Source organism: Coccinella septempunctata, chromosome 2, assembly GCF_907165205.1.
Source record: "Coccinella septempunctata chromosome 2, icCocSept1.1, whole genome shotgun sequence".
NCBI classification, from domain to species: Eukaryota; Metazoa; Arthropoda; class Insecta; order Coleoptera; family Coccinellidae; genus Coccinella; species Coccinella septempunctata.
This window is the reverse complement of record NC_058190.1, coordinates 28,186,103-28,204,325: the sequence shown is the minus strand read 5'-3', so window position 1 is coordinate 28,204,325 and position 18,223 is coordinate 28,186,103. Positions and strand designations below refer to the sequence as shown.

General features: G+C 35.7%; 1 protein-coding gene across 1 annotated transcript; it reads left to right on the top strand.

The window, feature by feature from the left end:
* Positions 1-264: 264 nt before the first annotated feature.
* Positions 265-17,511, top strand: LOC123307942 (phospholipase A1-like). The gene is made up of 4 exons (XM_044890446.1): positions 265-1,373; positions 6,849-7,331; positions 12,387-12,761; positions 17,099-17,511. The coding sequence occupies exons 1-4, from the start codon at positions 1,325-1,327 to the stop codon at positions 17,356-17,358; spliced, it is 1,167 nt and encodes a 388-aa protein (XP_044746381.1). The 5' UTR covers positions 265-1,324; the 3' UTR covers positions 17,359-17,511.
* Positions 17,512-18,223: the final 712 nt, after the last annotated feature.

Genomic DNA, 18,223 nt, shown 5'->3' with positions numbered 1-18,223 from the left:
CTCGATGAGAAATATTATACTTTCAACAAAAAAGAATAAGAGGTTAGTTTTCTGATTTTTTCATAGAATTTTGCTATTTTTTCAATGATATCATTTATTTGGAATCAGTCAATAGTACTACAAAATTACTAACAGCGTTTTTTCTATTAGTAAAAATAGTTCTGCACTGAGTGCACTCGAATATTATTTCAGTGCTGTCAAGGAGCACATCTAGTGCAGTTCCAACAGAACATACGAAACCGAAATTTGAACGGGTCAAACATAGACAGAAAAGAAATCTATGGGTTCGATGTCATTTTGCCTTGTTTGTTGTGGGCCAGTTTGCCCTTTTTGAAATAAAAAATGGAAAATGTTTTAGTACTCATTTTTAGATTCAATCAAGAAATAATTTCTATAAATGAAGCAGTTGAAGAAGATAATCCTAATCATGTTTTCAAATCATGTAATTAGTAAGTGCGCGACTTCAGATTGATTTCATTTTTGCAATTCATTTATTTTTGAACGGATAATCAAAATACAAAAGGTTTCTATTTGTTACTCAGCATCAGCCCCCTGTTGAACAACGTCTGTGAGAAATTTTTCTATTTTCGGAGTATCCTTCTGTTTAGATAAAACAGCTAAATATTCGAGCTCATCTTCACTGTCAGCAAATGAAGATAACAAATTCATAACAGCAAAAATATCTTCACTGTTCATGACGACAAAAGTTGTAAAACAGAATCTACTAAACAATATCCTGAAAATGTTTTTCAAATTTTCAACACAATTTGAATTTTAAAATTTTACCATTAATTGTGTCAGTGCTCTCTGGTTTTAATCTAACCGAATTGCACCAATACTGGCACGAGTTCTCAGACCTCGTGTCGAAAAATGCGCACTGAGTGCATATAGTGCGGAATCAGTTTTCCAAAAGAACATGACCTTTCACTCGGAACACATAAAAACTGCACCAATGCAGCTCTAGTTTTACCAATAGAAAACGCTATAAGATTATATTTTACATACAGAATATCCTTATGTGTTCCACATTTCGAGTAAATGAACGAGAACTGAAAAATGGGTAATTTTCACGTCCAATTCTAAACAATGGCAAAAATAGGTGATGAATGTTTTTTGGTAATTATTAAATTTCACGAAAAAAACATATAGCTATCATAAGCCTGATAAGAGACGAAATGATAATGTACACGGGTTTCAGATTGAAAAAAATAATGGTTCATGGTGAAAAGTGAGTTAACTGAACATTAAAATCACCCGTGGAGTGGGCTATAAAAAAAAGCGTAATAAATGAATCAGGAGTCTATCAGATTTAAGTTCCTCTGAAATGATTATTAAACTTACATTGCTTTATTGCCTTCTTATTGGCTTTTCATGTGAGTAATTGCAATACAATATTTTGATTTTTCTCTAAGAAAATATTGTAATTCAGTGCCATCACAAATGTGTTGTCATTCATAATTGATCCAAATATATTTTCAGTTTAATATATATTTTTAAAAAGAAGGTGTTCCACTTTCACCTTTTGCTAATATATTTCCATTCCTATTTATGTAGAAAAAAGATACAAACACTCATAGATGATTTGACTATGTGCCAACACTGAGCATTCGTAACTACCTTTTGAATTAACTGATGAGAGACTATGTATGATACATAAAAGTAAATAAGAAAAAAGAAAAGTGAAGCATCTGACTATATATTCTCAAATGTGGTGACATGTATTGATGTAAAAATGGACAATATAAAAAGAGGTCAATTTCTAGTCGTAAGGGGACATATTTTGAACAGAAGAGGGAATACTTCTTCTGACGAAAATGATGTATTTTTTATGAAATATCTTTGAACCATACATTTTGAAATAACCATTTCAACCGTTAGAAGATACGACACTAACCTATATTTATCAATGGAACACCTTGTATTTTATTACTTCGTTGAATTTGTTATTTTTTCCCTTCAAAATGACGTATGATATTATATAGGTAGGATGTTCAGAAATGCTAAAAAACACTAAAACATCACATAATGATGATTTTTGTTAGTGGGCCATGGATTTCTCATATAAAAGATGAATAATTTGGATATTATTATTTGTGAATTTTACTTATAGGATAGTAAGCGAACAAAGATAATACACTCATCACTAACACGAAAAACAAAACGTAGGTACCTACCTAGATGAAATCATAATACAAGTTAGGTACAGAAGAAATACCCAATAAAATATTTATCATTGATACAAATTTTCACCATTACATAATATCTTACTAATTAAACTGTTCAAATTGCTGTCCATTTTTCCTAATACATAATTTCAATATACGACTGAGTGCATTTAATATTAAAAAAGGGTGGTTTTGTAAATCCTGGAAAGCTGCCTCTGTTGATGCACGAAGTTCTTCGGGACTGTTGTGTCTGATGGACAATAATAATTCATACTGATGACATCTAGATCAGATTTGTTTTTTTCTCTCCAATATGCCAAACTGGATAAAACAATGCATAGTAGCCATAATAACAACAAGGATGTTTTTATCAACCATGACCTATTACTTTTGATAATCAAAAGTAATAATTCTCTTCTTGAAATTTGGGAAATTCATGACGCACTAACAAAATATCATCATTATAAGATGTTTTAGTGTTTTTTAGCATTTCTGAACATCATACCTATATAATATTTTACATCATTTTGAAAGGAAAAAATAACGAATTCAACGAAGTAATAAAATACAGGGTATTCCATTGAAAAAAATATAGGTTTGTGTCGTATCTTCAAAATCATACCCCGAAAAAAAATATTGAGTACGCCCCTGGATTCGACGCAGAATTCTGCATCAGACGCAGTTTTTAGCTCAGCATTATTTCTTATAGCTTCGGAGATAAAGGAAGGATCCGAAAAGTATCAATTTCCAAAATCGCCCTGCATCCCATAAACGGACACAGTTATGCAAAATCTGACTAGGCCAACTTGAGTTTCACAAAAAAGTTGGACAGGAACGTGAAAACCGCAAGGCTTTATCTTGAATAACAAGCGAGAAACCTGGCTGTCTCACCCAAAATGGGATGCAATGTACAGTGATGGATACCTTATAAAATACCTAACGAAAAATTTTAAATCCGTACATGTTGGAAAGGTGATATTCAGCACTAAAACATTTTTATTTTATTTAAAACATTTTTTCTACCGAAGAACATTGAAAATAAAAAAAATACGAGAGACACTCAACGAAAACATCAGCTTTGCAATTATGATAGAACTTGCCTTCATTTACAAAATTTGTCCTGAGTCCTGAAATTCATTTACACTAAAGAAGTCAGAATATTCAAACTTTGACTCTGAACACACTCTCTATGTGGTTTCGAATTCGAAAAGTTGTTTCTCTAGGATATAAATAGAAATTAAAAGATTCTATAATATCTTCCTCCTTCTTGAAAAAAAAATCCCGATTGAAAATGGACAATCATTTTGAAACATCAAAGAAGGCGCCTGAAGAATCCCACATCGAAGAATCCAGTACAAATGTGGCACAAACTATTCCACTAATTTTTAGGAAGTTAACTGGGCTAACTTTTTTCTTCATTGTCGATTTTCTGGGAAACAAGAGGAAATTTAGCAAAAATTCGAACGTCACAACTCATTACATGTATAGCACAATCTATTTCAGTCATACAAACTCATTATTTCTAAAAGTGCTGGGGCTGGCCCATTCCATACACTTTTTGGAATATTTCGAGAACCGTATGGAATTGAAAGAAAATCTCTAAGGTACAAAGCAGCACAAACCTAGCACAGTTCAGCACAAATCGCTTCGCTCGTTGTGCAGAAATACGCTCTTTACGGAAAATAATGCTTATCGCAATTAGTTGCATCAAATATTGCAGTGATATTGATAAGAAATTGGCATTAAGAGAAAATTGCGAGAATCTATTACAAGCGTTTTTTAACAGTAGGGACAAAGACTCCCATGAAGGAGGAATTATAAATCAACAATTTGGCAACAAATCATAGAACATGGAAAGAGCCTCCTGGTAGAGTGTGCATCATTACATTCGGGCATCCACGATCTATGAAGGCTACTCCTGTTTTGCTGCGTTCCTCAAAGCCTCTTTCAATATAGGTCAGAAGTGCAAGAACCTGATCTTCGCAGTTGCGACCAGGTCGGAAACTAGCTTGTTCCACGGGCAAGATGTCCAGGATTTGTGGGCTTATTCGGTTGTAGATTAGTCGCTCCAGTAATTCATATATAACGATTTATATATAACGTTTAGAAGGGCAATGGGCCGATAACTACCGGGAAGGTCGGCAGGCTTTCCTGGCTTGAGAATAGCGATGATTTTAGATCTTTTAAGCTCGATCGGCAGTTGTTCGGCTTCGAGACCAACCTGGCAGCGAAACCGTAATAACATCCTATACAAGCTGGCTGGATCAACCTGGGGAGCTGATGCTCCAACCCTGCATACTTCCGCACTTAGTCTTGTCTTCCCAACGGCCGAATACAGCTTGGATGAACAGCCCCTGTGTATGTAAAATCGACACAGTTCTGAATCAAACGATGAGAATAATTACGGGATCCATTAAATCTACACCAGTCGATTGTTGCCAGTGCTATCTCACATAGAGCCACCGAGAATCGGCAGAAAACGAGTACGACAGTACAAAAAAATAACCGCGAACCCGGACTTACCAATCCACCAGGATCTCATACACTTTAAACGATTAAAATCCAGAAGTCCCTCCGTCAGAACGGCACAACAGCTAATCACTAACAACTTTGAGGGATACAAGGAGTGGCAGTCGAACTGGCAGGGCAAAGTTTCACCGAACTGGCACCCCTTACTCAATTTTAAAGAACCACTACATGGTTTTTTACTTGCCCCGCAAGCTTTGGGTTCGACTAAATAGAGTACGCACTGGTCACGGCAGAAGTGGATCGGCACTCCATAGGTGGCTCCAGCCCAGAGTGTGAATGCGGTGCTGCCTCCCAAACAATAGGTCACATAACCTTTGAATGCCCGCTAAGAACCTTTCCTGGAACAGGCGACGACTTGTTGCACGCGACACTGAAGGCCATTTCCTGGCTCGAACAGCTATGCCTGGAGCTGTGATAATGGAAACAATGATTGTGATTGTAGTAGTGAAGTGTGTTCTAGTGTTGTGTTGTGTGTACCTGTATTTACTTTTCTTTCTATCTTTCTTTTTTTTTCATGTATGTTAGAGTAGACCATAAGCTAAATAAAATAAAAGTTATTTTGGGGAGTTTTGTGTCACATCCTCATAATGTGGCCGCTCCATCTGAGTCGGGCCCTCGTAACCTAACAAACGAAAGCTATCACTGACACTATCGAAGGAATCACAGCCTCATTCATAAAATCGCAGGATGTGAAATATTGATTGATGGTATTTCAATCAACATCATTGAGAGAACATCTTTGGAAATCAAAGAGCTTTTGGAGTTCATCATAAATAACTCTATAAGAACAGAAACTTCTCCAGAGAGCTTGAAAACGGCAGTGGTGATTCCAGTATACAAGGGAGGAGATGAGAAATCATTTGGAAACTACAGACCGGTGAACATGTTAACTATGATCTTGAGTTCTGAGTTGATGTCTGATGCTTCAGACATAATTAAATACTCAGAAGAATGGTTTGCAGAGAACAAATTATTGATAAACAGACGGTTGTATATAATCTCAACAGCTCACGACAAAAATTCCCCAGGGAAATAGAAATAGAAAGGCAATTTGTATTATCTGATGAAGCCAATGTAGATAGCAGTCCAAGCTGTGCATCTCATATAGAGGTGCTCAGTGGGGAACTCGGATCTTCCATTTATGCATTGACAAATACCTCAACACAAGAATTTTGAAAACACTATATCATGTCGAATATTAGATTTAGAATATTTTTCTATGGATCTGGAAACATAACAAAACTTTTCATACTTCAAAAAAGGCTATTCGTACTTTGGGAGGTCTGAAGTCTGAACTATAGAGAATCATGCAGAGGAATATTCAAGAAAATTGGACTGCCGACAATATATGCGATATATATTCAAGAATGTCTCCTATTTCTCAACAAAAATCCACTTCTCTTTGAGAAATTCAAAATTGAGCACTGTTATGCAAAATGATCCCCGGACTCCAGCTATCACAGGTGTAATCCAACAACCACACAAAAACAACTGGAATATAGAAATTTTTTAACAATCTGCCCACATCATTGAGGGCCATTAAGAAAACAAAATAATTCAAAAAACATTTATTTAAATACTTATTAGATTGGAAACCTTATTCTATTTCAGAGTTTGTATCTTAATTCATATATTGTGACACTGGGATTTGCAATAAAGAGATTTGTTGTTGTTGTTATTGTTGTAATATCGGAGTTGTTCTGTTCTGTTTTGAGTTTTATCAATTTAACTTCAATTGAATTATTTTTCATGCTGAGGAGTTTTTCATCATCATACCCCTTAGTTCGCCGGACACCATAATAGTAGTTGAAAAAAGTCTTTTCGCTGCATATCCGAAAATCCAGCGGGAATCTCAATGGCCAATCATTAGCCATGTCTCATATACGACCAAATACGAATAAAGAGGGGCCATCGCCATAAACAACCTTCATATCACGTCAATATTAATATGACGACATACACAGACGTCAGAATAACACCATATATTGACGTAACATGCTGACATCAAGATGACGTCATAATGACGCTGACATTTGACCGTCATTTAAAAGCCAGTATGACGTCAACTTCGAGGTCAATATGACGTCGCACATGACCTATAAAGTACGTCATTATGATGAATGCTTGCTTCCCGTCAGTGCTTTTTCATTTTAGATGCAGAATTATCCACATTGAGAAGCGTCGTAGACGAGTTGTTGCATAAAACCAAAAATTTAACGACACAATTCAAAACCAACACTGGTAACGCAATAAAAAAATTTGTCAATGGAACGAAAGACGTATTGGATAAGGTGAATGAAGGCGCCTTCAATGTAAGCAAAGGAATAATTTCTGGTTTGACGGAAGTGATTGGCACCCCCGTCACTCTCAAAGATTTGACTTTCAACCTAGTCACCAGTGAAAATGTAGACAATGCCATAGAAATCGATTTCTATAATCCCGGGGATATATGGCAGAACGAAAGCAACATTTATTTCCTGATACATGGATGGCAAGCAAGTAAGGACACTGAATGGATTCAGAATGCATCTAAGATCTTTCTCAGCAAGCAGCCTGATGCTCAAGTTGTCCAAGTCGATTGGAAGAAACCTGCGAAGGATCTTTATTCCTTGTCGGCTTTTGAAACTGAGAGTGCTGGTAAGTTTATTTAAATATGGGGAAAATTTGTCACATTGAAAATACTAATGAATAGATCTGATGAATAAATTTAGAATTTTTTGCGAATTCAGGATAGAAAATAACCAAGAATTATTCGTATTCTATGCATTTTGTCGAAACAATTTATATAAAACGTTTGTTGATTTTTTTGTCCTCTTTCTTATCCAACGATTTCAGTATCTGATTCATCTAGTCTTAGACTCTTGACCGTTGAAACATTTTTAAGTTAAAAATTATGAAGACGTTTTTCTTTGGAATCGATAATCAAATAGGAGTGGAATGGAACAAATATAATTTCAAGAAATATACATAGTTGAATTGAGGTGGGCGATACTTAATGAGAATCCATTATTGAAAATAGAATTATTTGATTTTCAATAACGAGCAATGTTCAACAACGACAAGTGTTGCACAATCACAATAGCATCTTCAGGTGGGAAAAGATAAAGTGAAATATTTGGTACCAAACGAGAAGATACATAATCAAGCATTTAACTCTACTCTTAAATATTTAGAAAGTTTCCAGAACATTCCGAGTAATTACAGAGCAAGTACAAATGGTAGGATCGGTCGTTGGATAATATAGCAAAGGAAACTTTATATTAACTTTCTATCAGTACCTACATGATGAAATTTATAGATTTCACCGAGGAATATTTATATTCTATTCTATTCGAAAACATCATCCCTTCGATTTCAACAAGAATATTCTCTTTTATTTCTGTTCTTAATTAAGTTGTAGGAAATTTAAATAATACACTCTTACTTTCTTGTCATTTATTTCTTATCCATATTATGCCCGTTTGCAACAGCCGAGAATTCTCTAGAAAATTTACTCGAGAATTCATGCGCCGTGAATTATGTACCGTTACATACGCACTTTCGGTAGAATTCTCTGTTCAGTTGCATACAAATAATCTCTGCCGTTTTCTTACCAAAATTTGGTAGAGAATTCTCGGCTGTTACAAACGGGCTTTACAAATTAGACTCTAACAGAGGCAGGTACACACCTGATTTTCCACCTCCCACGATATACAATATACATAGCGCAAACTCATTTACCTAATCTATACTCCATTCACATTTATTTTAGCAGTCGGTTGGCCATGAAATAATTTTCTCAAGTTTTTGTAATTAGAACGGAGTAAGGTTGGCACTTATGGAATGTCGTTAATGTCATAACGCGGTTGCCACAACTGATATCAATTTTTATTACGAAAATTCCGAAAGTGATTGATAAAAGTGACAGGGTTTCAGGAAGTGCTATTTAGAATTCAGGTCCGCTCATTCAAATAGTTATACCCTGGTATTCTAAAATCCACAATACGTCAGACGGTAGCGAACATAAGTATTCAATGTAAGAGAATTTATATAATGTTTCATCTAAATCTAATCGACTTATATTTCAGCTGCATATTTCCACAATCAGATAGATTGTGAATGAAGAGGATGTCAAAGAATTTCCTTCTATTGGGAGACCCCAAAAAGTGGTGGCATTTGAGAATTTTATGTTTGAGTGAATTAATGCGAAAAGTTTACTACAGGATTTTTGATGAATGTCATCGTAGAATAAGCTACCGAAAATTGATTTTTCTATTTTTCATTTGACTTGTCCTATACGTTGTAAATGTCTTGAGGTACCAATAAAAACCTAATTACTATTATTATATCAATGTATTAAGATGAACAGCCACAAATACGCGCCAGTTGTCCTGTTAATTGTTTATTCATATGAAATTTTTGTTCAAGGTGAAGTTCATCTTGACTTGAAACTTGCTCTTATTCCTTTTACTTACATTGATGCAAGAAGATTTTTATTGAAGAATTTAACATTCTTGTAATTATCTTTTTATCCCCTTGGGAGATACCCATTCCCAACCACTGCATCATATGCATTCTCTCCTCAAGCTAGTGCATATTATGATATAATACTGATTTCTTGTATTTTCCATGCAAATAACTGGATTTGGTATGTCTCCAATCAGTTTGTATAAACTTCAATTATGTTCATCACATATTTTCCGAAGAGATTCGACATTGTGATAAAATACGTAATAACAGAAACTTTTAGGTAGAACGGGCAACATAGCGTTGATTTGAAACCCAAAAATGTTTTGACAAGCGTCATAACCCCACATTTTCGTCCTATACAGAGTGAAATGTGTCAAATTTCCATGGCCAACCGAGTGCTAAACAAAAGTGAATGGAGTATACATACATTAAAATTTCACATGCAATTAAAGTTAGAAAATACCTCTTTCTATTATGTATTTCATTCCCTCATTGCTGTATCCCGTTACCGAGAATAAATCTACAAAAAGACTCAAAAACAAAACTATCGGTGCGGTCAAACTTATAATTTCTTAAGAGACCCAACCGTGACCTACAGATCCTTCCACACTCCGGCCATGGATAGTCACCGACCAGATTTGGCCGCCGCTGTATTCTTCTCGAGTCTCCATGCATTATAACTGTGGACCAAAGATCTCCACTGTGATCTATCTAACGCTAGTATTTCCCAGTTATGATTAGCATTAACTGATTTTAGGGATTGATGCAGTGTGTCCTTAAACCTCTTATACTGGTCTCCTGGTTTCCGAGCTCCCTCTGTGAATTCGCCATACAGAGCTATTTTGGGGATTCTTGTGTCTTGCATCCTCAGAATGTGGCCGCTCCATCTTAGTCGGGCCCTGGCTACTTGAATCTCAATTTTTATAGAACTCTCGCGCTGCAAGACTTCTGCATTTGAAACTTTGTGGAATCATCTGGTGTGCATTATTTGGCTTAGATGACGTTGTTGCGTTTGTTCAGCAGTTTAATATGCTTTCGCTTCTGTAAAGAAGCGTTGGGAGGACCACTGCTTTGTAAATAGCTGTCTTGGTCTTCAGATTGAGGCCGTGATTTTGAAACACTCTTTACCTACTTTAGCTTCCAGAATGCCCGTGATGCCGAATTGATACGGTTGTGTATTTCCTTGTCCAGGTTAGCCCCAGTATTTATGAAACTTCCCAAGTATTTGAACTGCTTGACCTGTTCTAGAGTTTCATTCTCCAGGCTGATATCTCTTTGAAGGCTTTCTGGCTGACTTACCAGGATTCTGGTTTTGTCGATATCGAGTCTAAGGCCTAAATCTTCGTATAGGTATATGTTTTCAGGTGTCCAACATTATCTGTAGATCCTCTGAGCTGCTAGCGATAAGTGCGCAGTCGTCTGCTTATCGAAGTTACGTGATAAACTTTGCTCTGAGGCACTTCAGGTTAAAACAGGCCTCCATGAAATCTGAATCTTAATCCAACACCTCTTACAGGCATACAAAAAGATGTCCCGAAAAAGGATCTCTGGTTTGTTTTGCTGGAAGACACACTTCCCATTCAAACTATCCAACTTCGAAATCTATTCCGTCGGAAATTTTGCTCTTAATTTTCTTAAATTAACAATATAGTCCATTCTCTCATGCCAAAATTTTTGGGCGATCAATATACACTCTCGGTTGTCTGTTATCGACTTTTCGAAAGGGGTACTGCAAGGTTATCGGGTTGTGATGAAGTCAAACTAGGACAGGGTTTATGTGCTCTTTATTGACAACCAAAGCTTTTTCCCCGTCTGTGAGGCTTCGTCAAAGGTCTGTGGGTGATGAAAACAAGCAAAATTTTGTATGGCATTTTAACATTTGAGTATTTGAGATATTCTTCACTTGACTACATTAGGTCCCAGATAGCACAAGACATCTTTGAGACGTCCAAAATGAGCCTTATATTGGTCTGGATGTCTTAAGCCTCAAAAAGGCCGTCTTTAAGATGTCTTTGGGACGTCGTATTTTTAAATCTTCAAGACGTCTGTTCTTGGACGTATTCAAGACGTCGGACTTTTAAATCTTAATGATGTATTATATAGGTACAAATTGAGACCAGAAATAATAAAAAATGATGGAGCCTCAGTTTTCCCTATAATACCTAGCCAAACTGAAGTAGTCCTATTGATATTGTATATTGATTGTAACTTTAATTGTAGCGTCCGTAGCTTGGTGGTTAAAGCGTCGGGTCAGTATATTGCAACCGCAGGGTATTGAGTTCGATCCCGAGCTAGGGAAGAAATTTTCTAGTCGCTACGGGTGTGGGCACCATTCACTCTTAGGTTAAAATTATCAGTGTTGTGCCTTAGGTGCATAATATATAGTAATAATAATAATAAGGACACAGTAACAAAGCCTACACAGAACACAACTGGTTCTTCCAGCTCGTACAATCTCATAGAGCTTCTGAGGGGGGGTACTTCTTCGATACCTACGGAGAATCAGGATAATAATGTGGCTGAAAAGGCCAGTGTGTCTTTTTCCATCTTGTTCATTAAATACCAAATTATATACAGTTATAGAGTTATATCAATATTCAATGAAGCCAATCAAAAAATTCATTTCTTTCATTTCTGTAATTGACCCTTGAAATTTGTACTTACTTATTTGAGGAATTTCACACATTATACATTGAAAAATTTGAGCGATTATGTTTATATGCAAAATCATTATTTGAAATCAATTTAGACCTCCAAAAGGTCTAAAAGTTACGTCTAGAAGATGTACATTTCATATCTTCGGGTGGTATGCATCTGAATTTATCCTTATTATTTTATTCATTGCCGTTTAGGCGTTATCATTCTTCATTAATGTACATTTCAGGTTGCTTCGGACCTATAAAAGCTTCCAAGAAGACGTCCTAGAGACGTTTTTAGTTTTAACATAAGCTGTAACTTGGACGACTTTAAGACGTATGCCAGGCGTCGACAGACGTCTTTGAGACGTACGTAATATCTTTAAGACTTCTTTAAGATGTCTCTGTGCTATCTGGGGTGTGGAGCTCGTAGGGTGAAACTCACATATGACGTAAGGTGTGGCAACATCCGAGTGACCCCGACTACTTCTTATTGCGCCTCCTTTCTATAGCTTTCAGCTCTGTATATTAATTTTGTTCTTAGTGTTAAACTAATTCATTTCACCTCAACTTGTTCGATATTTGAATGTAGGTGCTTGTTTCACAGGAGAACTTATTGGTGCTTTCATCGACCTTTTAATCACCAATTATCACGTTCCGATGAAGAACATTGTCATAATTGGGCATTCCCTAGGGGGACACATAGCAGGATGGGCTGGAAAAAAATTCCAGGAAATGAACGGAGTCAAATTACCAAGAATTATTGCTCTGGATCCTGCGGGACCTCTTTTTCATTTGAGGCCAGATTCGATGAAACTGAATAAGGATGACGCCGTGGTTGTGATGGTTATACACACTGATGGAGACAAATTAGGTTATAAATCAGCTTGTGGAACTATAGATTTCTTTCCGAATGGGGGACGGGACCAGCCTGGATGTTGGGATATAGACTTGGGAAATCTGTCGACCTACACAGGTCCAGGTGAGTTCATTGAAGGAAAATCGCGTATAGACTTCTAAAAGTTCTGAATATAAAGGACTTTTCAACAAGAACTTTGATTTTCACTATGGCCCCACAGGAACTACATAAAAGTTTTGACATTTGATTTTTTACATATCTATAGTAGAAACTTGGGTAATTGTTACAATGAATTTCATTTCACTCAAAAATCGTTACAAAATAATAAGAATTCACTATGAAAATGGTGGATCTGTTAAAGTTTTACAGATCGGTCAACATAATCCAGAGATGTTAATAAAAAAATTTTGTCCTATTGTTGAAGATATGGATATCACAAATACACTGCGCAAAAAAATTAACGCACATTCTCAATTTTGATGAAAGTTAACTCTACATTGACTTTATAACTTATTTTTTATGTTATCTCGGGAAGGTTTTGAACGAACAAGACACATTAAATGAAAGAAAAATTCAGGATTTCACCGAATCTTATGTGAAAGAAGAGAAATGAACAATTTTCAAGATACTGAAATGCTGATAAGTGATTTAATACTTGGTATTTCCACCCCTTGCGTTAATTACAGCTCGGCAACGACGGTTCATACTCAAAATGAGTGATCTTAAAATGTTCTGATCTAATCCTTCCCAGATTTCTCCGAGTTGGATTCCTAAGTCATTAAGAGTAGCTGGATGATTTTCTGAACTTCTCAGCCTTCTATTGAGTTTGTCCCAAACCTGCTCAATCGGATTGAGATCTGGATTTCTTGCTGGCCATTCCATTCGAGAGACTTCAACCTCTTCAAGGTACTCCTGAACGATGCGTGCACGATGGGGTCTGGCATTATCGTCCATAAAAATGAAATTTTCACCAATATATGGGGCAAATTGCACTACATGCTCTTCAAGAATGTTCCTTATATACTTATCAGCATTCATAGCTCCATTATCAACGACCACTAGGTCTGTGCGAGGAGTCAAAGATATTCCACCCCATACCATAATCGATCCTCCCCCGAAACCAGTAGTATTCAGGAAATTGCACTGAGCATATCTTTCATGTGGACGTCTGTATACAAGGGAACGTCGATCACAATGGTAGAGGCAGAATCTAGACTCATCTGTGAAGAGAACTCTTTCCAATCGGCCTCTTCCCAATGGATATGCTCTCTCGCAAAATCCAAACGCGCCCTTCGATGGGCTGGGGTAAGAGCTGGGCCTCTTGCCGCGACACGCGGCCTTAAATCATATCCTCTGAGGCGATTTCTTATTGTCTGAGTGCTGATTTGCACCTCATTAGTTTGCTCAAGCTGAATTTGAAGGAGGCGAGTGGTTGCAAACCGTTGTCTCAACGAAGAAACTCTCAAGTAACGTTCTTGAATGGCAGTTGCTACCCGTGGTCTACCCTGTCCTGGTCTTCGGACATTCATACCTGTTTACCTGAATCGCTACAACATTCTGGACACACTAATATGGGAAATTCCAAACCTTTCTGCAATTCTTGTGTATGTCCACCCTTCTTCTCGCAAAACTACCGCTTGGGCATATTCCTCTTGGTCAAATTGCGTGTTTCGCGTTGCATAGCTATCGAGTGTAGAAAATCAAACGAAAGAAAAACTATTGATCACTAGAATTGATCGAGAACAACTGATTTTAGAATGGAGCCAATACATTCAAAATCTGATAATATCATCTTTTTTTATTCCTGCTGGGAAAAAACATCTGTATTGAAGAAAACCGAAGTGAAGTGAAGTGGATAACATATGCATGCATAGTTCTCATAAAAATAATTATCATTGAGAACACCTTCAGTTGTAGAATAAATTTGAGACTTCCATAATGTGCGTTAATTTTTTTGCGCAGTGTATGTGGTTTCAACAAGACGGTGCCACAAGTCACACATCTACCGATTTATTGCAAACCAAATTTCCTGATCGCATAATTTCACGAAATTCAGACGTTAAAGGGCTAGCTCGGATCATGCGATTAAACACTGCTGGATTATTTTTTATCGGGTTATGTTAAAGACAGAGTCTATACGGAGCCAATCGAATCGATTGCAGCCTTAAAACTCAAAATTCGTGAAGTTACTAACGAAATGGACCATTTTGTCGAAAAGTTATTGAAAACTTCGATGAAAGAATCGACATCTGTAACCGTGGTTGTGGTGCACATTTATAAGATGTCATTTTCCAATCATACTTAATTGTCAAACCTTCCTTTTCTGAAGAAAATAAAAATGTGAATCATTTTCATCTGATTTTTATTTTGATTTACAAAACAAAGTTCTGGTTGAAAAACCATATATCTACTTTACTTTCCCATTTTGATTTTTTTTAAGGAATAAAACCAGACCAAGCCGAAAGACCTTATGTCTGTTCAGTGAACAATATTTGTGTATTTAAATTTCTCAACAACAAAAATAGCTTTCGAACAAAACTTGCTGCTGGGAAATTGAACTATGTAAAATGCTTTCAGAAAAAATAGGGCTATATTCTTCACTAAAGACTCATTCACAATGAACGTAGTCTGTAATGCGAACGCAATTTCAACGTAAAATTTAAAGTTGCTGAATGGGCTTTACGTTAAAGTGGTCAGAATACGAAATATGATTTTCATATTTTTACGTGAATCGTAACTCAAACGAACTCAAATGTGAAGTTGAATTCATTTTAAAAAATTCTATTTCTGATCACACGACCAAATTTTATATCCGCCAAAATTTTTCAATATTCTTATCGAAAAACTATTCTTAATTGGATCATATCATTATAAGTGAGTGAACTCATTTATATATGAAGTTTGAAAGAAAACCTTGTCGTTTTTGTTAAATGATGCTTTTTGCAATCAATATCCCCTTCTTTTGTGTGTGCCTTTTCAAATAATTATAAAATAAATATCAAAATATCTTGAATAACTCAATGAATAGAATACTTATTCGTTATCCTATAAGTAAAATAATTTTTGATAGTTGTTAATTTTGACACTTCGAAAGTAGGAGTTACTTTTAAGTTACGGTTTTCATCATTGTGTATTCAATCGTAAGTTAATAAATCAATGGTTCACATTGTGAAAACCCTTCAGGTACCGCTTGAATTAATTGTGAACGTGCCCAAAAAGTGCTTTATTGCCACATTATTCGCAAGTGAAAATGAATTAATATTACAATGACATCAGTTCCTAGCACAAAAGAAGAATTCCTAGCTGCTTTTCATAAGAAAGATAACTCAAATTATTATTATTATGATCATCACCCTGATTATCCCTAGGTACCGAAGTACCCCACAGAATAAAGAATATCAACTTTGAAAAATCCATAGCCTACTCCTACTGGACTCACGTACTTTGTCTATAGTGTAACTAATAAAGTAGTGATTTTCATTTTTAAGTTAAGACAATTTACCCTGAGTTAAAAATAGAGCGATGTTTAATAAATGAAGGTAGATAAACAAATAATGCCTAGTTGATCAAGATCAACTTCATATAAGTAAATTTCATTGTCACTGATATGAGCGAAAATTACCATAAGTTAAGAATTAACACAAAGCTTACCAGATAATTACTTCAAATTTGCAGCGTTATATCGTATAATTGGAGAACAAAGCAAGAATATTCCACAATTCCACCATACTTTCCAATTTATTACTTATTATCTACGCCTTTACGTATGGTATGGATGAAGAATACGAACATCTTCTACTCTACCCTATAATTACAAACATGGTAATTACCCCCCTAGAGCCCATAACGAATTCGATTTTATTAAATTTTCATATGAAAACACTAAGAAAAAACAATATTATAATGAAATGAAAAGGAGAGATTCCTTGTACAATTTTAAGAAAAAAATATATGGGACTGCAAATGCTACCTAGAGATACCTACAGGCTGTTATTTGAAGTCTTAATTTGAAATTTCAATTGTTTTTTCAATTACTACCCCCCCAGAAAATCAGTTTAGGACCGCCCTTGTTGAGCATATCTTCGTACATCTGCTTACCTCTTGACCCTTTTAAATACAGGTACTTGATGATGGCTCGCTACTAGAATTCGTGGATTTTCACAATTTCAGTGGACATCTTCTTTCTTTTAATTTATTGCGTAACTCTGGTTTACTTTTTCAACCTCAAACTTCACACTGACCCTTCTAATGAGTTACTGTTCATTGCTATGGTAACGCAATATTTTTTTATGCATGGAACTGGTCTAGGCTAACTATATATCAATACATCCTCGTATATAATATATAATATTCAATATTCAATCATAAAATGTTTTTTTGGTGGAAAAACTGACTGAACATCCCGTTACGAAGAAACCTTATTAACACCAAAACATTAATTTCGTGTTTTCCATCTGCAGTGACCTGCGATCATTCTCGAGCATGGCAGTTCTTCAACGAAGCTATAGATGTACCAGATTCATTTCTTTCTTGGCAATGTGAAAGTTACAAGGATTTCAGAGACGGTAAATGTCAAAACAATTTGATAGTTCCAATGAGTGATATAGAAACTGAAGAGCAGGGCGAATTTTATTTGATTACGAATTATGATCCTCCATATTCTATACCTCTGAATAATTATGAAACTCCAAACAAGAAGAGAAGAAGAAGAACAATTTGATCTCCATCACTATAATAGTTACATTTCTATGTGAAGTGTAAATATGGAAAATAATTCTTTGTCATAGATTTTATGTTTATATTATTTTTTTGGAGCTTCATGAATAAAGAAAGAGAACATCCTGATGTTATTTTAATATCCTGTCAACATCATCTGCCTCAGTCGATAGTTGAAACAGCGCGTCCCATATATCGGTTTTGCACAGTAAGAATAATGAAATAATAATTATTTAGTCACCATATAATCAACAAATCCAAGATTCAAATCCAATCATATTCAGATGCAGCTGATTATAAAAATCACATGCATACCATCAAATAACAAAAGCCACCCATACCATAATTCTGAAAGTATAGTTTCACCTTGCATGATCGACTAACAATGATCGTCAAACGACGGTCGTGGGCCTTGGAGCACCAGTGCGCAGCACTATACAGGATGTCTCATTTGAAAGTCCACCCTCAATAACTCAACAACGAATGAGAATTTCTGAAAACACCCAGACAGGTCGATTTTTGACGACAGGGGGACATGATCTGAGATACAAAGCTTGTTTCTACTAGCAACCCCTTTTAGAGGGTTGCAACCCCATCAGAAATTTGAACAGGGAAAGTGGGTAGTTTTGTAGCACAAATGTATGCATGGATTCCAATTTGTTCGAACCCGCAGTTTGTGTTCTTATTAAGTGAATATCCACAAAGTTACAGGGTGTTTTTTTTATGAAATTAAATGCATTTAATTTATATTTCCATTACTTATGCAGCGAAAGAATCTTGACATACATGGTTCTTTCCTGCAACGAACTTTCCTCAAAGGCCCACGCCTTTCCTTTAATTTTTTCAAAGACAGATTATGAAGAAAAATT